The sequence below is a fragment of the Scyliorhinus canicula genome, chromosome 15 (genome assembly GCF_902713615.1).
Source record: "Scyliorhinus canicula chromosome 15, sScyCan1.1, whole genome shotgun sequence".
NCBI lineage: Eukaryota > Metazoa > Chordata > Chondrichthyes > Carcharhiniformes > Scyliorhinidae > Scyliorhinus > Scyliorhinus canicula.
In genome coordinates, this window is record NC_052160.1 from 41,759,857 (window position 1) to 41,786,410 (window position 26,554).

At 44.7% G+C, this 26,554-nt stretch overlaps 1 protein-coding gene across 3 annotated transcripts; it reads left to right on the forward strand.

The window, feature by feature from the left end:
- The first annotated feature begins 257 nt into the window (after positions 1-257).
- Positions 258-26,507, forward strand: ubfd1 (ubiquitin family domain containing 1). 3 transcript variants are annotated; one of them, XM_038819690.1, is made up of 8 exons: positions 287-364; positions 6,322-6,508; positions 9,164-9,448; positions 11,163-11,371; positions 19,577-19,642; positions 20,432-20,537; positions 22,488-22,570; positions 24,127-26,507. In XM_038819690.1, exons 3-8 carry the CDS (start codon positions 9,181-9,183, stop codon positions 24,235-24,237), a joined length of 843 nt encoding a protein of 280 aa, XP_038675618.1. In that variant the 5' UTR covers positions 287-364; positions 6,322-6,508; positions 9,164-9,180; the 3' UTR covers positions 24,238-26,507. The 3 variants fall into 3 exon arrangements, with proteins under 3 accessions (XP_038675616.1, XP_038675618.1, XP_038675617.1); XM_038819689.1 differs by having other exon boundaries at positions 6,322-6,449; XM_038819688.1 differs by lacking the exon at positions 6,322-6,508 and having other exon boundaries at positions 258-364.
- The last annotated feature ends 47 nt before the right edge of the window (positions 26,508-26,554 follow it).

Sequence of the window (26,554 nt, forward strand, 5' to 3'; positions counted from 1 at the left end):
CTTGTCCATTAACCACGCCCACTGATTGCCAAAAGCCAATCATTATCCCAGACCACCGCCGTCAATCAAAGTAACCACGCCTTCCAGCGGCAGTAAAGCACCAATCAGGTGCGCTATATTCACCGAGCCCGTGCCCGGTCTGATGTCAATCATCCCTGACCCCGCCCAGAAAGGCGGATCTGCGCAGCTGCCAGGGACGCTCCAAAACCTAGCCCCGCCCCTCGCCGCTGTCAATCACATAGACCCGCCCCCATTAGGAACCAATCATCCTTTAGTGCCGGTCCACGAGGCTCAGGAGCGGAAGTTGTCAGTGTGCTCCCAGCGGGCCCTCGGTTCTGACGGGCAACGATGGCGGATCGGGACGGTAGGTAGCGGTTTGGGCCGAATGCTGAGCTCGGACAGTCGGTCTGTCCACAACAGGGCACTGCTTTACCAGCTGCATGGCCCATACCGACAAACTGACAACATCATTGCAGGGACTCTTTTGTCACTGGACAAGAGTTGAATAAGGAGTTAAGGCCCAGTTGAGGTCAGGGTACTAAAATGTAAGGGGAATGGGTATGCAGTGGACCCGGGTGCAAGTTGTGGTGGCGCAGAGTTAGGTGCGTCGGCTGGAGGTGTAAGAGTGCAAGGATCCGGGAAGAACGGGCTGGAGACCGGGGTGCAAAAGTGGGGAAGGACTGGTGTCGGGGGGGTTGGAAGGATGGGTTATGGGGATGGGGGGGGGGGGGGTGGAAACAAGGGCAGGGGAGGATTGTGTATAGTTTTGGGAGAGGGGGGGAATGGTTGGTTGGAAGAGTCGGACGATGGGGGGGTGGGGGGTTGGTATGGCTCGGGGAATGAGTTGGTTGGGGTGGGTTGGTTGTTGGAATCTGGGGGGTGGGTGGGTGGGTTGGAATATGGGGGGGGTGGTTGGTTGGAATCTGGTGGGCGGGCTTTGGAATATGGGGGGGGTGGGTGGGTTGGAATCTGGGGTGGGGGGTTTGGAATGGGGTTGGAATATGGGGGGGGTGTGGGTGGTGTGGAACTATGGGCGGGGGGGTGGGGGTGGGTTGGAATATGGTGGGTGGGTGGGTGGAATGGGTGGGTGGAATATGGTGGGTGGTGGTGGGTTGGAATAGGGTTGGGTTGGAATATGGGGGGGATGGGGGGTTGGGAATATGGGGGGGTGGGTTGGAATATGGGGGGTGGGGTGGGGTGGGTTGGAATATTGGGGGGGGGTGGGTTGGAATATGGGGGGTGGGTGGGTTGGAATATGGGGGGGGTGGGTTGGAATATGGGGGGTGGGTGGGTGGGTTGGAATATGGGGGGGGTGGGTTGGAATATGGGGGGGGGGGGTGGGTGGGTGGTTGGAATATGGGGTGGGTCGGTGGGTGGGTTGGTTGGAATATGGGGTGGGTCGGTGGGTTGGTTGGAAGATGGATGGGGGTGGGTTGGTTGGAAGATGGGGGTTGGGTAGGTTGGAATGGGTCGGAGATTGGGGGGGGGGGGGTGGGTTGCAATGGGTCGGGGATGGATTGGATGCAATTGGTCGGAGATGGGGGTGGGTTGGTTGCAATGGATCGGAGATGGCGTGGGTGGGTTGGTTGCAATGGGTCGGAGATGGCATGGGTGAGTGGGTTGATTGCAATGGGTCGGAGATGTGGGTGAGTGGGTTGATTGCAATGGGTCGGAGATGTGGGTGAGTGGGTTGATTGCAACGGGTCGGAGATGTGGGTGAGTGGGTTGATTGCAATGGGTCGGAGATGTGGATGGGTTGGTTGGTATGGGACGGAGATTGGGGGGGGGGGGAGGGTTGGAGAGGGGGAATGGGTTGGGAGGATAGGTTAGAAAGGGGGGGTGGAAGTGTCGGAGAGGGGTGATGGGTTGGAGAAGGGGTCTGAGACCGGGGGATGGGTTTGGAATGGGTTGGAGACTGTGGGAGCAGGTTGGTTGGAATCGGGTTAAGGTGGGGGGGAAAGAGATGATGGGTTGGGGGGGGGGGGTAAAAGAGGCTCAGCGGGGGGTGCCACAGATCTAGTTTTAAAGTGGCTGGTTTATTTTTACAAAATTATGTTTGTGGCATCTTTGTTAACTTTTCTAATGTTGACAATGTTTATTATGGGGGAGGAATGGTTACGGCTAAAGTCACAGAATTATTACAGTGCAGGAGGAGGCCATTCTGCCCATTGTGTGGAAATAGCTCTCCAAATAAGCTTTTCATCTAGTGTTATCTCTTCCCTTACCCCCACAGACTGCTTTTCAAATAGCTATCTAATATTCTCGTACAGCTTTTGTCAATTACTTTAAAACTGTGACCCCTCGATCTTGAACCTTTCAGGAGTGAGAATGGTTTATGTCGTCGTCGTCCCCCACTTGTTTACTGATTTTGAACAGTAAAATCAATTAAATCTCCTCTCAGCCTTCTTTTCTCCAAGGAAAACAGTCCAAATTTCTCCAATCTATCTTTAACTGAATTTCCCATCCCAGGGACCATTTTCATGAATCTGTACTCTTTCCAATGTGTTCAAATACGGTGCCCAGAGCTGAATGCAATTCTCGAGCTTCGGTCCAACTGGTGTCTGATAACATGGTTCGACATAACTTCCTTGCTCTTGTACTCTATGCCCCTATTAATAAAGCCTAGTTTACTGTGTGCTTTACCACTCTCTGAACTTGTCCTGCCATGTTTAGTGACATACACATATGAACCCAGTTCACTATACTGCTTGCACCTCTTTTAGAATAGTGCCCTTTTATACAGTCTCATGTCTTTCCAACCAAAATTTATCCAATCACATTTCTCTACACTGGATTTGGATTTTGTTTATTGTCACGTGTACAAAGGTACAGTGAAAAGTATGTTTCTGCGAGCAGCTCAACAGATCATTAAGTACTGAAAAGAAAAGGAAATAAAATAAAATGCATAATAGGGCAACACAGGGTACACAATGTGACTACAAAACACTGGCATCGGGTGAAGCATACAGGGGTGAGGCGATAATGAGGTTAGTCCATAAGAGGGTCATTTAGGAGTCTGGTAACAGCGGGGAAGAAGCTGTTTTTGAGTCTGTTTGTGCGTGTTCTCAGACTTTTGCATTTCCTGACCGATGGAATACTGGACTTCATCTGGTACCTCTCTGCCAATTCCACCAACCTGTCTATGGCCTTTTGATGTTCTACACTGTCCTGCTCACAGTTTAAAATGCTTGCATTATTTGCAGGTTTTGAAATTGTTCCCTGTACACCAAGATCATATATATATGTACTGTTACAGCGGAACTTTACTCACTGGTGTGTTGTACACCACACCAACTATCTCCAACAAGTTAGTTATACAAGATATTTCCTAAAGTAATGCATTCTGATTATCCTTAATTAACTCCCATTTGTTCACGCAACTATTAATTCGGTCCCAAATGAAAGTTTCTAGAAGTTTCTCCATGACCAAAGTTAAACTGACCAGGCTTACATTTACACCCTTTTTTGAACAAGGGTGTTAAACTTGGAATTCTCCTGTTCTCTGGCCAGTCCATCTGCAGTTTCCACTCATTTCCCTTCATATCCTTGGATGCATCTCATCCAGTCCCAATGCCATGTCAACGTTAAGTACAGACCACCATCCAGTACCACCATTGTATCAATTTTAAACCCTTGTAGTGACTGAATTGCCTCTCCTTTCACCATGGCCTTGGTTTCAGCAGCTTTCTTGCTGAAAACTGAGCAAAATATTAATTTAATATCTTAGCCATACCTCCTGCCTCCATGTGTAAATCCCCTTTTATGTCCCTAATCAGCGCCACCACTCCTTTTCCTACCATTTTACTGTTTATATGCTGAAAGAGGACTTTGGCATTCGCCTTGGCAGCCATTCTGTTTTCATATTTCACATCTTTGCCTTTTCACCTCCCCTCTGAACCTCCAGTATTTAGCCTGAACTTTCTATTATAGTGTCGTAGAATCCCTACAGTGCAGAAGGAGGCCATTCGGCCCATCGAGTCTGCATCACCCCACTGAAAGCGCACCCTACCTATGCCCATTCCCACACCCTGTCCTGCAAACCTGTTCAGCCTGGGCACCTTTAGGCACTTGAGGGGCGTTTTAGCATGATCAATCCATCTAACTTGCACATTTTGGAACTGTGGGAGGAAATTAGAGCCTGGAGAAACCCATGCGACATGGGCGCACGTTCAGACTCTGAAGAGACAAGTCACCCAAGGCCTGAATTTAAACCCTAGTGCTGTGAGGCAGCGGTGCTAACCTCTTTGAAGGCAGACTATTGTGAGCTACTGTTTCTCTTGCCAACCGTTGGGTCAATTTATTCAGTCCAGATCTGTTCTTACCCCATTAAAGTTGACTTTCTTGCAGTTTATTGCGCTTCCTCTGGGTTGTTCTGTCTTTTTTCATAGTCATTGTAGACTTTATGGTACAGTGATCTCTCCCATCGATGTTCTCCCACTGATATTTGATCTGCTTGGTCCATCTCATTCCCAGGAACCAGGCCTAGCAGTACCTCCTTTCACATTGGACTGGATCCATACTGCTATAGAAAATTCTCCTGAAGACTCTAGGAACTCTTGCCCCTCTCTGCCCTTTAAACCACCACTATCCCTGTTGTATTTGGATACTTAAAGTTCCCTTTATAGCTACTCTGTAGGTTTTGTTATGTCTCCTCTAATGTCCTTGCAGATTTGTTCTTCTATATTCTTCCCACTAGTTGTGGGCCTATAGACAACACTGAGCAACGTGATTGCACTTTTTCTTTTTGTTCCTTAGCTTCAGCCAAATTGATTGTGCCTGTGACCTGGCTGGGACATCCTCTTTTTCTAGCACTGCAGTGCTCTCCTTAATCAATACCACCACCCTGTACCCTTTTCTTCCTTTGCTAACTTTGTGATCTTGGCTTGTGTGGGAGATTCAGAATATTTTTAATCTATTGAACCAACTTGAGGGACTTGATGACAGCAGTTACAATTTAGATAAATTTGATAGATCCAAAAATATTTTCTGAAAGAAATATGTGTATGAGTAATTTGCGCAACATGAATGTAAGTTGCTTGGGAGGGGCAGATGACTTTGAGTTTATGGGAACTGGCTCAGAGTGGAGCTGGGAATTACACTACAGTGCCTGAGGGAGAATTCAGAATGTCCAATTCACCTAACGAGCACGTCTTTCGGAACTTGTGGAAGGAAACCCATGCAGACACGGGGAGAGTGTGCAGAGTCCACACAGACAGTGACCCAAGCGGGAATCGAACCTGGGACCCTGGCACTGTGAAGTGACAGTGCTAACCACTGTATTACCATGCCGCCGATTATGAAATATGTGTTCGAGTAATTTGCAAGGTGAATGTATGTTGCTTGGGAGGAGCAGTCCTGAAGGACTGTTTCTTTCTAAAACTGATATCCACCAGAACAGCACCGTGCATTTATATTCCATTGCTAACAGTAAAGTTCACAAGGCCTTTGACAGGAGTCACTACCAGAGGGCAGTCACTAGAACGGCAGGCAGGACTTAGTCAAATAGCTATGTTTTCTGGTACAACCTCAAGGAATAGGGAGGAAATTTCAGATTTTGGGACACAGGCAGTTGAAGACATGACTGCCAATGCTGGAGAGATTGAAATCTGCTGTATAATTAGCCAGAATTGGAGTAGAGCATAGATCTGAGTTGTAAGGGTTAGAGATTAGAGAAAAGGGTCATGAGGCATAGTTAAAATTAAATACATGGGATGAGAATTTTAAAAGGTGCACCATCTCAGTCATTTAAAACTACTTAACTCTAACCTCTTCAAATGTTGCTGGCTGGGGATCCAAACCACCAAAATGCATGGAAAGGCCCTCCGTTTAATAGCTAACATGGCTCTCAGACTTCTAGCAACACAGTGCCCCGTCAAGACTGCACTGACATGTCAACCAAGATACTGAGTTGACATCCTAAAGTGAGGCTTGAAGCCACAGCTGCCTGAAGTGCTACCATATTAAAGTAAAATAAACTTATTCTGTGAATAAGTCACTTCACATCAAATAAATGATTGACACAAAGTTTTTAAAAAATGTTTGGGGAGATGTGGTAAAGTGCTATGCAGGCCTTCATTTCCCCTTCAGTACATGCACATTTGTGCCAGACTCTCCTATTTTTCCCCCTACTTTTTAACAGTCCCAAATTGATTTGTTTAAAAAAAAATTGCGCTGAAATCTTACACAAGTCTGTTGCCCGAATGTTATGAGAAAAGATTACCCTCTCCTACTTTGCTGTCACTCCCACCTCTTTTGATGCGTAACAAAGTTCATTAACCATTTGTTCCTAGAACTAAATCAGTTTTTATTTTGTTTAAACAGGAAATAAAGTCTGAGTGAATGTTTTCAGCTTATGGAGAGCAACAGTTCTCTGGTATTTGGAAGTGATCAGCAGAGTTTTATCAATTGACGATGTCTCCTTGCTTGGTGCCACTGGATTAGATTCACGTGTAAGCATTTCATATTAGGAGGTAGATAATATTGGAGCTGTTCGCAGGTGATTGGAGGGGTGAGCACTGTCTTATCTTTTCCCAATAATACTTTATACAGGCCACTTATGTGCGCATTGGCAGGCTACGCCTCTGGGAATTATTACAGCTGAACCTGATCCTGTCCTCGAATGCACACATTCTGTCCAGTAGGTGTTTTGTTGGGTAGCAATCAAAATAAATCTTGCTTTGCATTGTAACGGTCAAGTAATTGAAATGTTGGAAAGGGTTTTCTCTTCATGAATTACTTAGTGAATGTTAAGTAAGTGTCACTAGCAGCCAATCTGCTCAGGTAAATGGCACCAAATTGAAAGACTGACTTGTCTCGGCTTGATGATGCCTGTGGGTCAGGAGAACACAAAACTCTCAAACTTTCATCTAATCATGTGTTTGGGTCGTCTCTTAATACCTGTGTGAAGTTGACACTTCTGACAACGCAACACTGGAGTATTTGGTGATGCTCTGTATTCATGCCATAGCTGAGGATGCCGAACAATGTTAAGGCACTACAGCCAATTTAAAAACCCACATCCCTGATGGGATGGAATCTGATCTGCAAGACTTACTGTTGAAGCCACTGCTACAGTTACCACTGGACAATCTGCCCTACATTTTCATATAAATATTTATGCTCTAATTCTTTATTATTTGTGTACTGAAATGGATAAGGAATATTTAACTCTGGAAGGAAGTACTTAACAGTTCTGTTTGACGTTCTCTAGAGCTGGGTACCAAAGCAGTGAAGTATACGTTGTATTGTGTAGTTGGTGTGCTGTTACTCTCTTGTTCAACATTTATATTTTTTTTAAAAAGAAAAAAGTGTAGAGTACCCAATTCTTCTTTCCACTTAAGGGACATTGTTGCGGGGCCAGTTCATCTACTCTGCATATCTTTTTGGATTGTGGGGTGAGATCCACACAGACACGGGGAGAATGTGCAAACTCCACATGGACAGTGACCCAGGGCTTGCATCGAACCCGGGTCCTTGGCACCATGAGGCAGCAGTGCTAACCACTGCGCCACCATGCTGCCCTGTTTAACATCATCTAATGTTTTTTTTAAAGTTGAGGCTGAATGTCCCTTTTTCATATGGAACATGTTTTGTCTAATACCACAGGCATTTTCTGCACTACTAGGTTTATTTTTCAGTAAATCATCTCGACATTGTTAGAAATATAAAACTTTCTGCAGTGATGTACATGGACAGTTGATACTAAGTGATGTAGTGCGAGAGGCCTGAGGATAGCAGGACCAGGATATGCAGATAAAATTCAAAGTCCTACATTTCATCATTATTTTTATAATACTTTGATTTCATAGTTAAATAGCAAAACTCAAGCCAATTTGGGAATCAGAGCTAGTTGCTGCGAAATAGGTTTTTCTGCAGGGTCTGGTTGATATAAAAGAACATACTGCACTGCCACTGATGGGGGTGTAGCTACACTTTAAATAATATTTTATTGGTGAAAAATATGGCAAATGTTCTACAGATAGCAAGTGCACAAAAAATATTATGAATTATTGGTGAATTGGCCTAGTACTTGCTCCTGAGAAGGAACTGCATGATAAGCTTCGTAGGTGGTATTTGTGGGTCTTTTGTTCCCATATTTGCTGAATCTTTAATCTTTGGCTGTTTTTTTGGAGGCAAGTACCTCTGGGTGCTCTGGCTTTCTCCCACGGTCCAAAGGTTAGGTGGACTGGCCATGTTAAATTACTCCATGTCCAAAAGGTCAGATGGGGTTATGGGGATAGGGCTGGAGCCTAGGTAGGGTGCTCTTTCTGAGAATCGGTGCAGACCCTATGGGCCGACTGGCCTCCTGCACAGGAATTTTATGATTTTGTTGAATGAAGAAAAGGCATGTTGGAGACCTTTTCCAGGAGCTGCTAATTATCTGGTAACTGGGCAGCATGGTAGCACAGTAGTTAGTGCAGTTGCTTCACAGCTCAAGGGTCCCAGGTTCGATTCCTGGCTTGGGTCACTGTCTGTGTGGAGTCTGCACCGTTTCGGGTGTCTGCATGGGTTTCCTCCCACAGTCCAAAGATGTGCAGGTTAGGTGGATTGGCCATGCTAAATTGTCCTTAGTGTCCAAAAAGGTTAGGTGGGCTTACTTGGTTCTGGGGATAGGGTGGAGTGTGGGCTTAAGTAGGGTGCTCTTTCCAAGGGCCGGTGCGGACTTAATGGGCTGAATGGCCTCCTTCTGCACTGTAAATTCTATGAACTCATTCTTGTTGCCCAATTCTGCTGCACAATAACTGACTTGCTGTCTCTGGGAATTTTGGAGGGTTGGAATGAAAAATGTAAAAATTTTGATCTGTCATAGAATTGAATGCTGTGATTGATATTAAACTGGGGCATGGACATAATGCAGGCGACTTCTCTTTTATGCATTTTATTTAACTAATATGACGTTCAAAGGAGGAGTTAGTTGGTGCAGAATAATTTTTCTGCAGTAAAAGAGCTAACTATGAGATGCAACGTATTACAGCATAAGGATTGGTAGGGGTGTAATTGCAGTGTGACATGTTTCAGGGGCTATTTCTATCATAAACTCAAAAATGTAACATCAGCCATAAGGTTCCGTAGTAGGAAAAAGTGCACAAGATTTTTAATATTTTCTAGATCCTGCTTTTCAGATAATTAACCGTAAAGAGTTATTTTTGATGCTTATTTCCAGAGGCAGACACTGGTGGAATGGAAACAGGGGCTTGCACAGACACAACTGTTCAGAAAGAGAAACCAAGCTGTGGGACTGCAGGTGAAGGGGACGCTCAAACTTTACTGACCACGCAAATGGACGAGAATGCACTCCCTCAAACTTCAGTCAGCAATGGTGGGGAGTCGGATGTGGAGAAGGAAATGGTAGACCTGAAAATAATTTGGAACAAAAACAAATATGATTTGAGAGTTCCACTGGATAGTACAGGAGCCAGTTTGAAAGAAAAGATTCACTCACTCACAGGTGTGTTTTACTGGGCGGATAAGTCATATTAAACGTTCTGCTGCATGCTCCAGTTGAGCATTAAATAGGTGTGAGGAGCGGGACAATGGCAAAGCATGGTACACTGGGAGAAATACTGGAGTTTCTTGTTAATCACCCTGAATTATGTATAATTACATAGAATTTGCATTACAGAAACACAGCATTTGACCCAAGAAGTCTGTACTGGATGTTTATACTTCACTCGAGCATGGGCGGCACGGTGGCGCAGTGGTTAGCACTGCTGCCTACCGTGCTGAGGACCCGGGTTCGATCCGGACCCGGGTTCGATCCTGGCCCGGGTCACTGTGTGGAGTTTGCACATTCTCCCCGTGTCTGTGGGTTTCACCACCACAACCCAGAAATGTGCAGGGTAAGTGGATTGGCCACACTAAATTGTCCCTTAATTGGAAACAAATAATTGGGAACTCTAAATTTTTTTAAAAAAGAAGAAAAAAAATATATGTACTTAATGCAAGCCTTCTTCACCTCTCCCTAAGTACATCCTAAGTATATTGTGCTGTTCTGATTTACAGCAGTCATTCTCCCCACCTTTTAATAGAACATTACAGCGCAGTACGGGCCCTTCGGCCCTCGATGTTGCGCCGACCCGTGAAACCATCTGAAGCCTATCTGACCTACACTATTCCATTTTCATCCATATGTCTATCCAGTGACCACTTATGCCCTTAAATTTGGCGAGTCTACTACTGTTGCAGGCAGGGCGTTCCACACCCCTACTACTCTCTGAGTAAAGAAACTGCCTCTGACATCTATCCTATATCTACCACCCCTCAATTTAAAGCTATGTCCCCTTGTGTTGGTCATCACCATCCGAGGAAAAAGACTCTCACTGTCCACCCTATCTAACCCTCTGACTATCTCTCTCTTTTCTCTCTCTCTTCTTTCTCTCTCTCCTCCTCTCTCTCTTCTCTTTCTCTCTCTCTCTTTTTTCTCTCTCTCTTTTTTCTCTCTCTCTTCTCTCTCTCTCTTCTCTCTCTCTCTCTCTTCTTCTCTCTCTCTTCTCTCTCTCTCTCTTCTCTCTCTCTCCTCTCTCCTCTCTCTCTCCTCTCTCCTCTTCTCTCTCTCTTCTCTCTCTCTTCTCTCTCTCTTCTCTCTCTCTTCTCTCTCTCTTCTCTCTCTCTTCTCTCTCTCTTCTCTCTCTCTTCTCTCTCTCTCCTCTCTCTCTCTCTCCTCTCTCTCTCTCCTCTCTCTCTCTCCTCTCTCTCTCTCCTCTCTCTCTCTCTCTCTCTCCTCTCTCTCTCTCCTCTCTCTCTCTCTCCTCTCTCTCTCTCTCCTCTCTCTCTCTCTCCTCTCTCTCTCTCTCCTCTCTCTCTCTCTCCTCTCTCTCTCTCTCCTCTCTCTCTCTCTCCTCTCTCTCTCTCCTCTCTCTCTCCCCTCTTTATGTACTTTTCTCATTGCACAGTTTCTGAGCGAGGGGGTCTCGGAACCATGACCTACTGGGGATGAATGATGTAGAGCGACTTGAGAGTTGGGAGAGAATGGAAGGGGCAAGATTAATTATTGTAGGAGTGTTAAGGAAGAAATATTGTGCAGATTTTTTCACTTGGATTGATCCTAAACATTTGCAGACACTGATGCATGCCACTGGCCATAATAGTAATGAATGTTTAATCCTGATTTGTTTTCCCAAGGACCAGACTAAGATCAACACTTTTTTTCTTCCTATTGTCAGGTCTTACTCCTGCAATGCAGAAAGTCATGTATAAGGGTCTGCTCCAAGAAGATAAGACTTTACGTGAAATTAAAGTCACAAATGGTGCAAAAATAATGGTGATTGGATCGACAATTAATGATGTTCTAGCAGTAAACACACCAAAGGAGGTGGTACAACAAGAGGCCAAAGCTGAAGAGCCTAAAAAGGAACCTCTATGTAGACAAAAGGTAAAGACCTTACTTACAAAAATCAGTATTGGGTAATACTTGAGCACATCATTCAGCCACTTGAGCCTGTTCCACAGCAATGGAGGCAACCCATTCAGCCCATCATGTCCATTTAGTCTGAACACAGCTGATCTGTGAATTGATTCCATTTAGTGCCTTTGCCCAATTTCCCTTGACTCCCTTACACAACAAAACTCTCAGCCTTTTGGGGAAGCAAGTGAGGCTGAATGATCTTGGCCCTCTGTGCCAGAGTGCATTTTGTTTTAAAGTTGTGTTCGTGCCTCCATCTTTCGTAGCCTTGTGCAGCCAGCCACATTAACAAAGTGGATTTGGTGAAATTCAGTGGGATTAGCCACCCAGCTGACTAACTGTGATGACTCTTGCCACTTTACATGCAGCTGCTTGAGGCATTGAGGCAGGGGCGCTGTGCAGGACATTCTTCTGGGGGAGGTGAACAGCCAGCGATCGTGGTCCACATTGGTACCAATGACTTGGGTAGCAAACAGACCTCAAAGTATAGTAATCTCTGGAAGTGCCATCTGAAAGTGAGTACAGAAATAAGAGGATAAGGCAGATTAATGCATGGCTGTAAAAATGGTGCAAGAGGGAGGACTTTAGATTCCTGGGACAAGCTCTGGGGGAGATGACAGCAGTACAAGCCAGACAGGTTGCACCTGAACAGAACTGGGATTGAGTTCCTTGAGGGTGTTTTGCTAGTGCTGTCAGGAGGGCTTTAAACTAACCCAGCAGGGGTGTAGGAACCAAAAGAAAATATTAGAAGGGAGTACCAGGATGCACAAAAAACAGGGTGGTGGTGGCGTATTGGTACTGTCGCTGGACTAGTAATCCAGAGACCCAGGATAATCATCTGGGCACCTGCTTTCGAATCCCACAACGGCAGGTAGTGGAATTTAAACTCAGTAAAATATCTGGAATTAAAAGCCTAATGATTGTGGTAAAAACCCATCTGGTTCACCAATGTTCTTTAGGGAAGGAAATCTGCCATCCTTACCTGGTCTGGACTACATGTGACTCCAGATCCACTGCAATGTGGTTGACTCTTAAGTGCCCTCCGAAATGGCCTAGCAAGCCACTCACTGTATTCAACCGCTATGAAAACACAAAAATGGAATGAAACCAGACGGACCATCTGGCATCGACCCAGGCACTGGAGATGACAATGGCAAACCCAGCCCTGCTGACCCTGCAAAGTCCTCCTTACTAACATCTGCGGACTTGTGCCAAAGTTGGGAAAGCTGTCTCAGACTAATCAAACAGCCTGACAAGTCATACTCACAGAATCACATCTTATAGACAATGTCGCAGACACCACAATCACCATTCCTGGGTATGTCCTGTCTCACCGGCAGGACAGACCCAGTAGAGGTAGCGGCACAGTGGTATGCAGTCGGGAGTTGCCCTAGGAGTCCTCAATATCGACTCTGGACCCCATGAATTCAATTCTCATGGCTTAAGTATGGGCAAGGAAACCGCCTGCTGATTACCATTTCATTTCATTTTCATGTACCATCCTCTGTCAGCTGTTGAATGAATACTCCTCCATGTTGAACACCACTTGGAGGAAGCACTGAGGGTGGCAAAGGCCACCAAGAGTGGCTCGGTACTACCACCACAGACCGAGCTGGCCGGATCCTAAAGGACAGAGCTGCTAGACTGGAACTGCAATGGGTGGTGAGGGAATCAACGAGGGAAAAACATACTTGACCTTATCCCCACCAACCTGCCTGCTGCAGATGCATCTGTCCATGACAGTATCGGTAGAAGGGACCACCGCACAGTCCTTCTGGAGACAAAAGTCTCATCTTCACATTGAGGATACCTGCCCTCGTGTTGTATGGCACTACCACCGTGCTAAATTGGGTAGAATTTGAACAGATCTGGCAAAAAGACTGGACATCCATGAGGCGTTGTGGATCATCGGCAGCAGCAGAATTGTATTCAACCATAATCTGCAACCTCGTGGCCCGGCGTATCCCCCACTCCACAATTACCACCAAACCAGCGGATCAACCATGGTTCAATGAAGAGTGCAGGAGTGCATGCCAGGAGCAACACTGGGCAAACCTAAAAATGAGGTGTCAACCTTCTGCAACACCTGACTAGCGTGCAAAAGAGCAGAAGCAGCAAGTAATGGAGTTAAGCAATTCCACAATGAACACATCAGATCTAAGTTCTGCAGTCCTGCCACATCCAGCCATGAATGGTGGTGGACAACAGCTTACTAGAGGAGGAGGCTCCACAAATATCCCCAACCTCAATGATTGCGAAGCCCAGCACATCTGTGCAAAAGATAAGGCTGAGGCATTTGCAACAATCTTCAGTCAGAAGTGCCGAGTGGATGATCAGTCTCCTCTGGAGGTCCCTCGCATCACAGATGTCAGTCTTCAGCCAATACGATTCACTCCACGCAATATCAAGAAACGGCTGAAGGCACGGGATACTGCAAAGGCTATGGGCCCTGACAATATCCCGGCAATAGTACTGAAGATGAGCTCCAGAACTTGCTGCACTCCTAGCCAAACTGTTCCAGTGCAGCTACAACACTAACATCTGCCCAGCAACGTGAAAAATTGACCAGGTGTGTCCTGTACATAAGAAACAGGACAAACCCAACTGAGGCAATTGCCACCCTATCAGTCTACACTCCATCATAAGCAAAGTGATGGAAGGAGTCATCAACAGTGTTAACAAGCGACACTTACTCAGCAATAATCTGCTCACGGATGCTCAGTTTGGGTTCCGCCAGGGTCACTCAGCTCCTGACCTCATTACAGCCTTGGTTCAAACATGGACAAAAGAGCTGAATGCCAGAGGTGAGGTGAGTGACTGCCCTGGACATCAAGGCAGCGTTTGACTGAGTATGGCATCAAGGAGCCCGAGCAAAACTGGGGTCGATGGAAATCCAGGGAGAAAACACCGTTTGGTATATTATCAGGCCCAAAGGAAAATGGTTGTGCTGGCTGGAGGTCAATCATCTCAGCTCCAGGACGTCACTACAGGGGTTCCTCAAGGTCTGTGCGGAGTCTGTACGTTCTCCCCGTGTCTGCGTGGGTTTCTTCCGGTTGCTCCGGTTTCCTCCCACAGTCCAAAGACATGCAGGTTAGGTGGATTGGCCGTGTTAAATTGCCCTTAGTGTCCAAAAAGGTTAGATGGGGTTATTGGGTTACGGGGATAGGGTGGAAGTGAGGGCTTAAGTGGACCGGTGCTGCCTGGATGGGCCGATTGGCTTCCTTCTGCACTGTATGCTCTAAGGTAGTGTCCTAGGTCCAACCATCTTCAGCTGCTTCATCAACGACCTCCCTTCCAACATAAGGTCAGAAGTGGGGATGTTCGAAGATGTTCAGAACCATTCGCGACTCCTCCAATAATTAAGCAGACCATGTCCAAATGCAGCAAGACCCAGACAATATCTAGGCTTGGGCTGGCTACCGGCAAATTACATTTGCGCCACACAAATGCCAGGCAATGACCATCTCCTACCAGAGAGGATCTAACCATTGCCCATTGACATTCAACGGCATTATCATTGCTGAATCCCGCAGTCAGAATCCTGTGACAGAAACTGAACTGAACTAACGCCCCCCCCCCCCCCCCCCCCCCCACACACACACAATGCATAAGTCAGGAGTGTAATGGAATACTCTCCACTTGCCTGGATGAGTGCAGCTCCCATAACATTCAAGAAGCTCGACACCACCATCAAGGACAGCATCCCGCTTGATATCCCTTCTGCAAGCATTCAATCCCTCCATCACCGAATGTGGCAGCCATGTGTACCATCTACACGATGCAGTGCAGGAACTCGCCAAGGTTTCGAACCGACGCTACCATCTAGATGGACAAGAGCAGCAGACACCTGGGAATCCCACCACCTGGAGGTTTCCCTCCAAGTCACTCGCCACCCTGACATGGACATATAGTGCCATTTCTTTACTGTCGCAGGGTTACAATCCTGGAACTCCCTCCCTTAACAGCACTGTGGATGAACTTGCAGCTCAAGGAAGGACTGCAGTTGGGAGAACATTTAGGAGATGGGTGATCATTGTATCGTAAGGTTTAGATGATGATAGAAAATTCAGAAGAAAACTAATTAACTAGGGGAGCTGACTTCAATGGGGCAGGAAGGGTGTTGGGCAGGTTAAACTGGAGTGAAAGGTTGGTGGGAAAAACTATAGCTGAACAATGGGCTACCTTCAAAGCAGAAATTATCCGGTCACAGTCAAGGCATATCCCCTTAAAAGGGAAAAGTAGAGCAAACCAATCCAGTGTTCCCCGAATGACGAAGGAGATAGAAATTAAAATAGGAAAGAAAAAGTGTGATTATGACAGTGATGCGAAGATGGATTATGAGAAAAGACTGCCAGCGAACGTCAAGGGGAACCCTGAAGTCTTCTGTAGGTGTATAAATTGTAAAAGGAGTAGGACTGATTTGGGACTGCAAAAGGAATTTGAACATGGAGTTTGGGGCATGGCTGAGGTATTAAATGAATACTTTGCACCTGTCTTTACAAAGGATGACATGCGGACCAACGAGGAAACTGTCCAAGAAGGAATCAAAATTGATAATGAGGAACAGACTGTCACTACTTAAAATTGACACGGCACTGGGATTGGATGAGGTGCATCCAAGGATATGGAAGGAAGTGAGAATATAAATTGTGGATGGGTTTGCCAGAGGACTGGCGAATTGCAAATGTTATCCCCTTGTTCAAAAAAGGTTGCCAGGATGGCCCAGCAATTGCAGGCCAGTCAGTTTAACATCAATAATGGGCAAGCTTCCAGAAACAATTTGTTCAGGATAGAATTAGTAGTCACATGGGAAAATGTGGGTTGATTAGGAAGATTGGCATGGATTTCTAATGGAGAAATCTATTTTAAATAACTTGCTGGCGTTAACAGAAAGGGTTGATGAGGGTGATGCTGTTGATATTGTCTACATCGACTTTCAGAAAGCATTTGATACAGTACCACGCACAGACCTGTGAGAAAACGTGTACCTTCTGGAATAAAAGTGACAGTAACAACATGGATACAAAATTGGCTGAAAAATAGGAAGCAAAGTAATGGTCAATGACTTTTTTTGGGCTGGAGGAAGGTTGTAGTAATGTTCGCCATTGGTCAGTATTGGAGCCCTTGCTTAACCTGATTTATATTAATGCTCTTGGTGTGCAGGGGACAATTTCAAAGTTTGCGGACGACACAAAACTGGGAAGTATTGTAAACTGTTAAGAACCGTGTCAAACTTCAGAAGGACATTTTGGAAGTAAGAACGTGCAGAGCTGAGGAATCTGGGTGTATATGTGCATGGATTGTTGAAGGTGGCAGGTCAGGTGGATAGAGCAGTTAATAAAGCACGTAGTATTTATTTTTTTATTTGTTCTTGGGTTGTAGGCATCGCTGCCTGGGCCAGCATTTGTTTCCCATCCTTAATTGTCTTGAACTGTGTGGTTTGCTAGGCCATTTCAGTGGGGGGCAGTAAAGAATCCACCACATTGCTGTGTGGGTCTGGAGTAGCATATAGGCCACAACGGGTATGGATGGCAGATTTCCTTTCCTGAAGGACATTAGTGAACTAGATGGGTTTTTCTGACCATCAGCAGTGGTTTCAGGGTCATCATTAGACTTTTAAAAAAAATTTAAATTTAGAGTACCAATTTTTTTTTTTCCCCCATTGAAGGGCCAATTTAGCGTGGCCAATCCACCTAACCTGTATATCTTTGGGTTATGGGGGTGAAACCCACGCAGACATGGGGAGAATGTGCAAACTCCACGTGGACAGTGACCCAGGGCGGGGATTCGAACCCGAGTCCTCAGCGCTGCAGTCCCAGTGCTAACCACTGTGCCACATGACGCCCTATCATTAGACTTTTAACAGATTTTTATTGAATTCAAATTTCACCATCTGTCGTGATGGGATTCAGAACCGGGACCCCAGAACATTGCCCCGGGTCTCTGGATTACTAGTCCAGTGACAATACCACTACGCCACCGCCTCTCCTATTCTGGACTTATTTAAAGGGACATAGAGGGAAGAGCAAGGAGGTTATGATGAACTTATACAAGACATTAGTTAGACATCAGCTGGAAAATTGTACACTGTTTTGCGCACCACACTATATGAAAAATGAGAGCGCATTGGAGAGAGTGCGGAAGAGATTTGCACGAATGGTTCCAGGAATGAAAAGCTTCAGTTACGAGGATAGATTGGACTGTTCTCCTTGGGAAGAAGGCTAAGAGGAGATTCGATGGAGATGTTCAAAATCATGAGGAGAGTAGATGGGGAGAAACTGTTTTCCCTTGTAAAAGGATCAAGAACGAGGGGGCATAGATTTAGTGAATTTGCAAAAGTAGCAAATGTGATGTGAGAAACAAAACCTCTGAGTGTGGGTCAGGTCTGAAATGCACTGCCTGGAAGTGTGGTGGAGTAAAGTTCAATCGAGGCATTCAAGAGCGCATTAGATGATCATTTGAATGGAAATAATGAGCGGGGGAATGGCCTACGTCATGATGCTTGTTTGATGAGCCAGCACAGACATGATGGGCCAAGTGGCAGTCTCCCACGTCATAACAATTCTCTGATTTTGAGAACTGACCACTTTGGTCAGGTTTACATACATTGAGACTAAGGTCTCCCTCGCCAATGCCAAACTGCAATCCCTTCCACCACTGTCTAATGAAGGCACAGATGGCATTGGACTGGGCAAAATCCATGAGTATATATTATGCCAGCTTGGCAGGTGTCCTGTATTATTGTTTACTCATTGTGTGTGTTGACCTTGCTTCCTGTGAACCATGGAATTGGCCCTTGGATTTTTTCCCCTTTAGGGAAACTATGCTTTTTCATAGAATGGTTACAACAGAAGGAGGCCATTTGGCACTTCATGTCTGTGTTCGCTCTCAGCAAAAGCTACTGCGCTAGTCCCACTCTTCACCCTTTTTCGCTATCCCTGCAATTCATTTTCTCTACAGATAATTGTCCAATTCCTTTTTGAAGACCTTTATCGAATTTGTCTCCATCACACTCAGCCAGCATACTTCAGATCCTAAACCTACACTATACAAATAAATGTTCTCCTGATGTCCCTTTGTACTTTTACCATTCACCTTGGTTCTTGATTCTTGTCGATTGGAACAATCTCTGCCTCTCTACTCTGTCCAGAGAACTCGTGATTTTGAACACTGCTCTAAATCTTCTCTTGATCTTCACTGTTCCTAAGGAGAACAGTGCCAGCTTCACCAGTTATCCATGTACGCCAGGGATTTGCACCCCCCCATTGTCGTCAGACAATGTTCCCCATTGTCTTCGTAAAGTATGGTGCCTAAAATTGGACACACTACTCCAGTTTGAGGCTGATTTATAAAGTTCACCATAACTCCTTTTTTGTACTCCGCTTCTATTTATAAAGCTCAGGATCCCATATGGTTTATTAATCACTCAATCTGCCATGCCAACCAGATTTGTGCATATGCACTCCCAGGTCCCTCAACTCCTGCACTGTTTTAATAATTTTCTCACCTTTCCTTGTTCTTCCTGCCAATATATATCACTTCACACTTCTTTGCATTATTCCATGTTTTGCCATCTGCAAAATTGTGCCCTATTTCTTGTGTGCAATGGGCAGGGAGTAATTAGAATAGGGAACCCAGCAAAATCCAATGCCCTGCAAATTAAACTGCTGTGTGAATGCTGCCCCCTTGTGCACTCTGCCTGTGAACAAAATACTGCTTGTTTGCTTTAAGCAAAAATGTTTACACTTGTGGAAAGCAGGCTCAAGGGAAGATTTTATTGAAGACTTGGATTTGCAAGGGATAAGGACAAACTGAGCCCCAATAAAACACAAGCTCTGCGGCTGTGGCATGGGCTCTGCTCAGTGAGGAAGGTGAACAGTGGAACAGACTGCCCTGGGGAGATGGTGTGGGGAACCTGAGAGGGAGTTCGATAGTAACTTTTAATTTTGGGTATTGTTTGAGGCAGTATAGGGTGAAATTTACTGAACTTTGTGATTGATCAGGTGGACCGTTCCTAGTTTTGTATGTTTGTGTTCCTTCAGTTCACAGAAGGGAGTTCTGTTAAATGCAAATACGGTGAAACATGAGCATTATTTTCGGATGGGAGTTCTGAGTGAGTTTGCTGAACATGCCCTTGGAGTCTGTAGTTTCTTTGACTGTGTTTTTTTTCCCTAGCAACACAGGAAAGTATTAGACAAAGGAAAACCAGAAGATATCATGCCATCCATTAAAGGTGTTAAGGTAAGTATCTGCATTTAGTGTTTGCTGTGCTTTGTGGAGGTTGTGGTATTTCTGCCTGTGTCAGCTGTGACTCTGGATATCACTGACTTACCTCTGAGTCAGAAGATTATGGGTTGAAGTCCCGCTCCAGAGACTTGAGCATAGATATCCGGGCTGACAGTCCAGTGCAGTACTGAGGGAGTGTTGCACTGTCAAGTACCATCTTTCAGATGAGATGTAAAGCAACAACTTTATCAGTTGATGCAAAAGACCCCAAGAGGCAAAGCTGCAATCCATGTGTTCCCAGCCGCAGTGAGATGGTGAGTTCTGTTGATTTTATTTAAGACTTTTTGAATATAGAACAAAATCACTGACAGCGTCAGCAGTCATCTTTTGCCAATAAAACTCTCAGACCGCATGTAGAGCAAAGCTGCCTCATAATGCACTGTAAAGGCAGGTACAGTATGGGTTAGATACTAAGTAAAGCTTCCTTGATGCTTCCACAAAACACTGGCTAGGTGCAGAGTAAAATTCTCTATGCTTATCCACTAATTCAAAGTAGCCTGCACTGTATCAATGCAACAGTTTAGTTTGTTGTGGCTGTCCTTGTAAACTATTTAAATGATCCTGTCAATTTTTGTGTAAAAGGTAGTCTAGGTGATTTTTAATTGCTCAGTTAATCTGAAATCCTTGTTCTAAAAGTAAAGGGGCAGTCAGGTAATCCACTGCCCTGATCCTTCAAAAGTGGCTGAGGTTGTGATTTTTCGTATTGCTGCTGTCAGTAACTTGTAACCCCGGACCTCTCTGCAGGAACGCTTACCGAGTGTACCGTTAGCCGGCATGTACAACAAGTCAAGTGGAAAAGTAAGATTGACCTTCAAACTAGAGCAGGACCAGCTCTGGATTGGAACAAAGGGTACGTTTTACAGAGAGCACATGTTCTTTTGAATCGTTAATCACATTTTGTATAACCCACCTTCTATGGGGAATTTAATTTAAAGGTTAAGTCTCTGAGGGAGGGGTGCACATATTCACTGGATATGTGTCACTGGCTAGACCAACGGTTATTACCTTTCAGTAGAAAATGGTGAGCCACCACCTCAAACCGCTGCAATCCATGAGATGTAGATGAGTGCTGTTAGGGAGCGGGTATCCAGGATTTTGATGCAGTGACCGTGAAGGAACCAAGTTAGGATAGTGTGTTGGTGGGAGAGGAACTTGCAGGTGGTGGTGGTGTTCCCATATATTTGCTGCCCATGTCCTTCTAGGTGGTAGAAATCGCCGGGGTGGAAGGTGCTGCTGAAGGAACATTGGTAAGTTGCTGCAGTGCATCTTGTAGATGGTGTACACTTGCCCCTACACATTGGTGGTGGACGGACTGAATGTTGAAGGTGGTGCAAGGGACACCAGTCAGGCAGGCTGCCTTGTCCTGGATGGTGTTGAGTTTCTAAAGTGTTGAAGCTGCACTCCTCCAAGCAAGTGGAGCGTATTTCATTGCACTCCCGACTTGTGCCTTTGTAGATGGTGGGCAGGCTTTGGTGGGCTGGGAGGTATTACCCTAGAATCCCAGTCTCTGACTGACTCTTACAGCCACAATATTTATATGGCTTGGTCCAGTTCAGTTCCTGGTTAATGGTAATCACCTAGGGAGTTGATAGTGGGGATTTCAGCAATGATAATGCCACTGAATGTCCTGGGGAGATAGTTTAATTCTTTCTTGCTGGAGATGGCCATTAGCTGGCAATTGTGTGGCATGAATGTTCCCACTAATCAGCCCAAGCCTGAATGTTGTCCAGGTCTTGCTGCATATGGACACGAGCTGCTTCAGTATCGGAGGAGTCCCATCTATTGCTGAACATTTTGCTATAGTCAGAGAACATCTCCATTTTGACCTGAAAGGAAGATGATTGATGAAGCAGCTAAAGATATTTGGGTCTGATTGATCTCCAACACTCTCAACCATCTTCCTTTTGTGTTTGGTATGATCCCAACCAGTGGAGATTTTTCCCTCTGATTCCCATTGACTTCAGTTTTGCTTGATACCATAATCAATCAAATGCTGCATTGAATTTAAAAACAGTCCCCCTTGCCTCCTTCCCCTCTTGGCTTCAGCTCTTTTTGTCTATTTTTTTTGGGCCAAGGCTGTAATGAGGTAAGGAGCTGAAGACCTGGCAGAACACTAGCTGAAGTTATTGCAGAGTAAGTGCTGTTTGATAGCACTGTCGATGACTACTTCCATTTCTTTGATTAAGAGTAGACTGATGGGCTGTAGCTGGGCTGGTTGGATCTGTCCTTTTTGTGAATCGGGCATATCTGGGCAATTTTTCACGCTTCCGGGTAGATGCCAATGGTGTAGCTATACTGGAACATCTAGGTTGGGGGTGCGGCTAGTTCTGAAGCACAAGTCTTAATTATTATTGCTTTAATGTTTTCAGTCTATAGCTGTTGAAGTATCCAGTGCCTTTGCTCCTTTCTTGATACTGTCTGGAGTGAATTGAATTGGCTGAAGACTGGTATCCATGCTGCTGGGGCTCTTGGAAGGGAGCCAAGATGGATCATTCACATGGCACTTCTGGCTGGGGATGGTTGTAAATGCTTCAGCCTTGTCTTTTGCAAATATGTCCTATATAAATGTAAGTTGCAAGGTGTCCAAGGCTTTGGTGTCTTTTTATGATGGGCTTTATTATGGCTGATTTTTTTTTCTCTCTCTCCACCCTTGGGAAAGTTGAATATAGACTTGGAAAGGAGTCAATTGGAAAGAAGTGGGGCTCATCTAGATGGTCAAAGTGCTGCACAGGCATGGTGGGCTCGATGGACTTCACTACTGTTACGATTCTGTGGTGATTCACTGTTTTATTTTTAATAGAGAGAACAGAAAAAATCCCTATGGGCTCTATCAAAAATGTGATCACTGAACCTATTGAAGGACATGAAGATTATCATATGATGGTGAGTACGGAGGTCAGTGCCTTGTGACCGATAAATATGGAAGGGGTGGGGGGGGCAGGGTTTCTGGATATTATAGGTATGTGTGTGTAAATATTGGTGAGGTCTTGTTAAAAGTTTAGTGAGACATGATGCTGGATTGGGTGTTGGCAGTACAGTTGGGTGAGTTGATGTTTTTAGAAGATGGACGATGAAAGGCTGTCCAGAAGTGATGGTCTGGCAGAACAAAACCATAATTTTTGACAATAGATGAGCTGAAGGAAGGATGTAATAAGGTGGGAAAAGTTGGTCTTGTGTTGGGAGAGGATATGGAGGCTTGACATGGACATGGAACGGAGACTGGAGGTTGCATGCAGTCTGGTTGAATTCGAGACCATGAAAAGGGAGATAGTGGAGTTGCTGGTGAGCTTTAGTTTGTGACAGACTGCCATTGGATAGAGCAATGCAGAAGGGTGCAACTTTTTACATGATTTAGCACCTGCCATCCCTTTTTCTTAGCCTCCCTGTATCCCATTACCCAAAGGCATGTGAACAGTTCTCTGCCATTCTGTAACCAGCCACTTGGGGGTGCACACTAATGCAGTTTTACATTCAGAAACCCCAAACCCTTGTTTTCCAATCTGTAATGAATGACATTGCTTTCCTGGCTGGTGCCTGTCCGAGACGGTCACCATTCAATTCCCACATTCCGAGTTTAAAATCCTGCATGATTGATTGACACAATTGACTGAGCTGTAACATACTCCCACCACCTCAACTCCTGAGTGCAGCTTCACTGTGATGGGACGGAGTGAACAGTGACAATCTCACTCACTCAAACAACCAAGATTCAGGGAAATTGAGTTGAAGTAAATTGGTAAGTAGTACAAATAAGTAGTACATAGATGGCAGAGTTTGGGTTTCAAAAGGAGAAAAGGGAGAACGTGGCCCTGAAGAATGCAAGTTTGTTTTCCAGTGTACAATTCTGAGATCAGGCATGTCTTGGCCTTTTTAGTGGGTTTGTGCAATATTTCAGCTGAGCGAGGTCAGGAAGTAAGGTATTTTTTCACCATTTAAGACGTTGAACAGGTCCTGGATTATAGTATTTTAGTTTAGATGGAGGTAAAGGATTCCGCAGCATTATTTGAAGAGGAAGAGTGTGGTGTCCTAACCCTTGATTAACCCATTACTCCCTTGATACAAAATAGAACAGAGTAACTGGTCATTTATCACATTGATGTCTGTGGAATCTTGTTCTTTGCAAACAATATGCAAACTTTCCAGATGTTAAAGATATAAAGAGCTATGGGGATAGTGCAGGAGAATGGCATTGAGGAAAAATAGCTCGGATCATCTTGAGTGGCGAAGCAGGCTTAAGGAACTGATTGGCCCGCTCTACTCCTATTTCCTATGTTCTATGTGCTGCATTTTCAGTAATTCAGTGTATATTAAGTGTTTTGAAATGCTTTCTAAAACATGGAATGTTGTAAAAATACAAGTATTTCATTTCTGTGTCTGTAAAGAGAAATGTTACCGTTGTAGTTCGGATCTCCATTCATTCCCCTGTTTTGTCTTTCTAGGCATTTCAGCTGGGTCCCACTGAAGCTTCGTACTATTGGGTTTACTGGGTGCCTACACAGTATGTTGATGCAATCAAAGATACAGTTCTTGGGAAGTGGCAGTATTTTTGAATGTGCCTCCACCTCTGGCAGTGAAGGATAGACTGAAACCAAAGGACTATAAAACTGATCAATTGGAACTTTCACATCCCGGATTATAATTCTTCCTTCCCTCTCCCTTCCCAATCTTGGAAGATGCCAACAATGATAAAATTGATTTATAAAAATGCATTGGAAGATCCTCACCAGGTGCTGGAGGTGGTATGTCCAATTTGACTTTACCTATGAACTTCAAATAAAAAAACAGTTGCAAAGAAGGAAAACTCCAAATTATTCAGGAAGTTCTGTAAGAGCCAGAATTACTTGCAGGTGATGCACTAGAAGCCTTTTATTACATCTTCTATGACATGGATAACCTCCCAATCTAGGCTTTTTTTCCCAATGTCCATCCAGGGCTTTCTCTAATACAGTACAGTGGGCATCTACTTACTTGCACTCCTCAGCTGCTGGCTCCTCCTCTCATCTGCGTGTGGATCTGTTATATTGACATTATGTAAAGCCTAATTGGAATGTTTATTTCTATAAACAGCTTGCATCACATGTCTGTTCTCAGGACATTTACAGTTGGATGCCTTTTATTTAAATAGCTTCCCCAGTTGCCCTTTTTTTGTGTGGTGCCTAAATGGCAGTTTTGACTTGCCTTGTTTGCAAGATCCAAGGAAAAGGGAGAGCACAAAGAGGAAATGCACAGTGAATTCTGTTTGTCTGCCATCTCATTTCTAACTGGCTTTGCTAGTTAGTTGCATAAAGAGAATTTCCAGGCCCAACACTATGCAATTAAGCAGAACCCACTGTACTTCCACTAATTTGTTGGACAAAGAAACCATATTTGGGTGAACCATGTGATCGTACTGTGTGTGCTGAGTGATTTCAACCTGTTGCCATAACGCGGTACCAATTTAAAGTTACGTGACCATTTCCATTTCACTGGTTTCAGTTTCTGTGGCACATGGGGGCAGGGGATGAGTCTTGAAGTATTTCAGCTTTGTCTAGTTTTTTTTTTCTCCTTCTGCATTGAGCTCAGTTGTTCCAGATAGATGACACCTTTACCTGGCACCTCAAATGGAAACTGATTTGAGGGTGGCACAGTGGTTAGCACTGTTGCTTTACTGTGCCGATCCCGGCCCTGCGTCTCTGTCTGTGTGGAGTTTGCACATTCTCCCCGTGTCTGCGTGGGTTCACCCCCACAACCCAAAGATGTGCAGGGTAAGTGGATTGGCCACGCTAAATTGCCCCTTAATTGGAAAAAAAAAACAATTGACCAGTTTAAATTTATTCAAAAGGGGAAACTGATTGAGAAGAAAATATTGCTTATTTTTAATGCTTTCGAGTGGAAGGATTCTCTCTCCAGTGCCATATGCACCTCTTGTGGATTATCCTGTGTTTCCATACTCTTAATATGAAGTTGGTACTGTGCACTCAGCCAGGACAGATTGAACTGAATAAAAGGTGGTGCGTGTTTTTAAATAATTTCAAAACTAGACCTAATTCTTCCACTCTCTTTCTCCCCTCCCTCCGCCTCTTCAGAACAAGTAAACCTCTGAGTAATTTTTAAATGCCATACAGTGTTCATTGGAAAGAGGTTATATAGGTTTCCAGTCTGTTTGCTGTGTAGTCTTGTGGTTGAGGTGTTAGAAAATGGAAGTTCTCAATCCTGTAAACCTCTTGCCAGAGACTGCATGGTTGTGCCATCAGTTCACTTTTCAGAATTATTCAGAAAATACTGTTTAGGGAAATCTAACCAGCATTTTATCTACCCTGGGAGCATTTTATGAGACACTGCAGAAGGAGGTTTACTCTTAATATTTGTGTAGCTGCCCTGAGAGTGTTTAAAGTACAGAATACTTGCACTAGTGGCAATAAATGGCAGTTTCTAATCATTGATTACTTGTATTAGTATGAATAGATAAAAGTTGTGAAACATTTTGATTTAATGGGTTTTGGACACGTTTGTAGATCTTAGACTGATGATCGTGAAAGGAGGTGCAATATTTATGTGTAAATACCATCTTTTTACAAAAATCCTTTGTCCTATTCTGAATTTTTTCCATGTGCACAAACTGATACTATGATTTAGATGATTGTAAAGGGTCATGCAACTTTGAATGCCACTTAACTTGCAGAATGCATGATTCAAGCACCCCGATATCTGTTGAACTGAGGGAGTTGACTTGGTTTTAGGGTTGCACTGCTTCTGATTTTAGTGCTGACCATTAGTTAGCCCAATGTTTAATTCTAAAGACTAGTCTTTATTGCCAATTAAAGTTTGTTACTTTACAGTATTAAATTTTGTGCTGTCTTCTGTCATGGGTCTATGTGAAATATCACT

Coding starts and splice junctions, on each gene's coding strand:
- ubfd1 (XM_038819688.1), top strand. Junction 9,449..11,162: donor AAAGATTCACTCACTCACAG/GTGTGTTTTACT, acceptor TCCTATTGTCAG/GTCTTACTCCTGCAATGCAG. Junction 22,571..24,126: donor ATGAAGATTATCATATGATG/GTGAGTACGGAG, acceptor TTGTCTTTCTAG/GCATTTCAGCTGGGTCCCAC.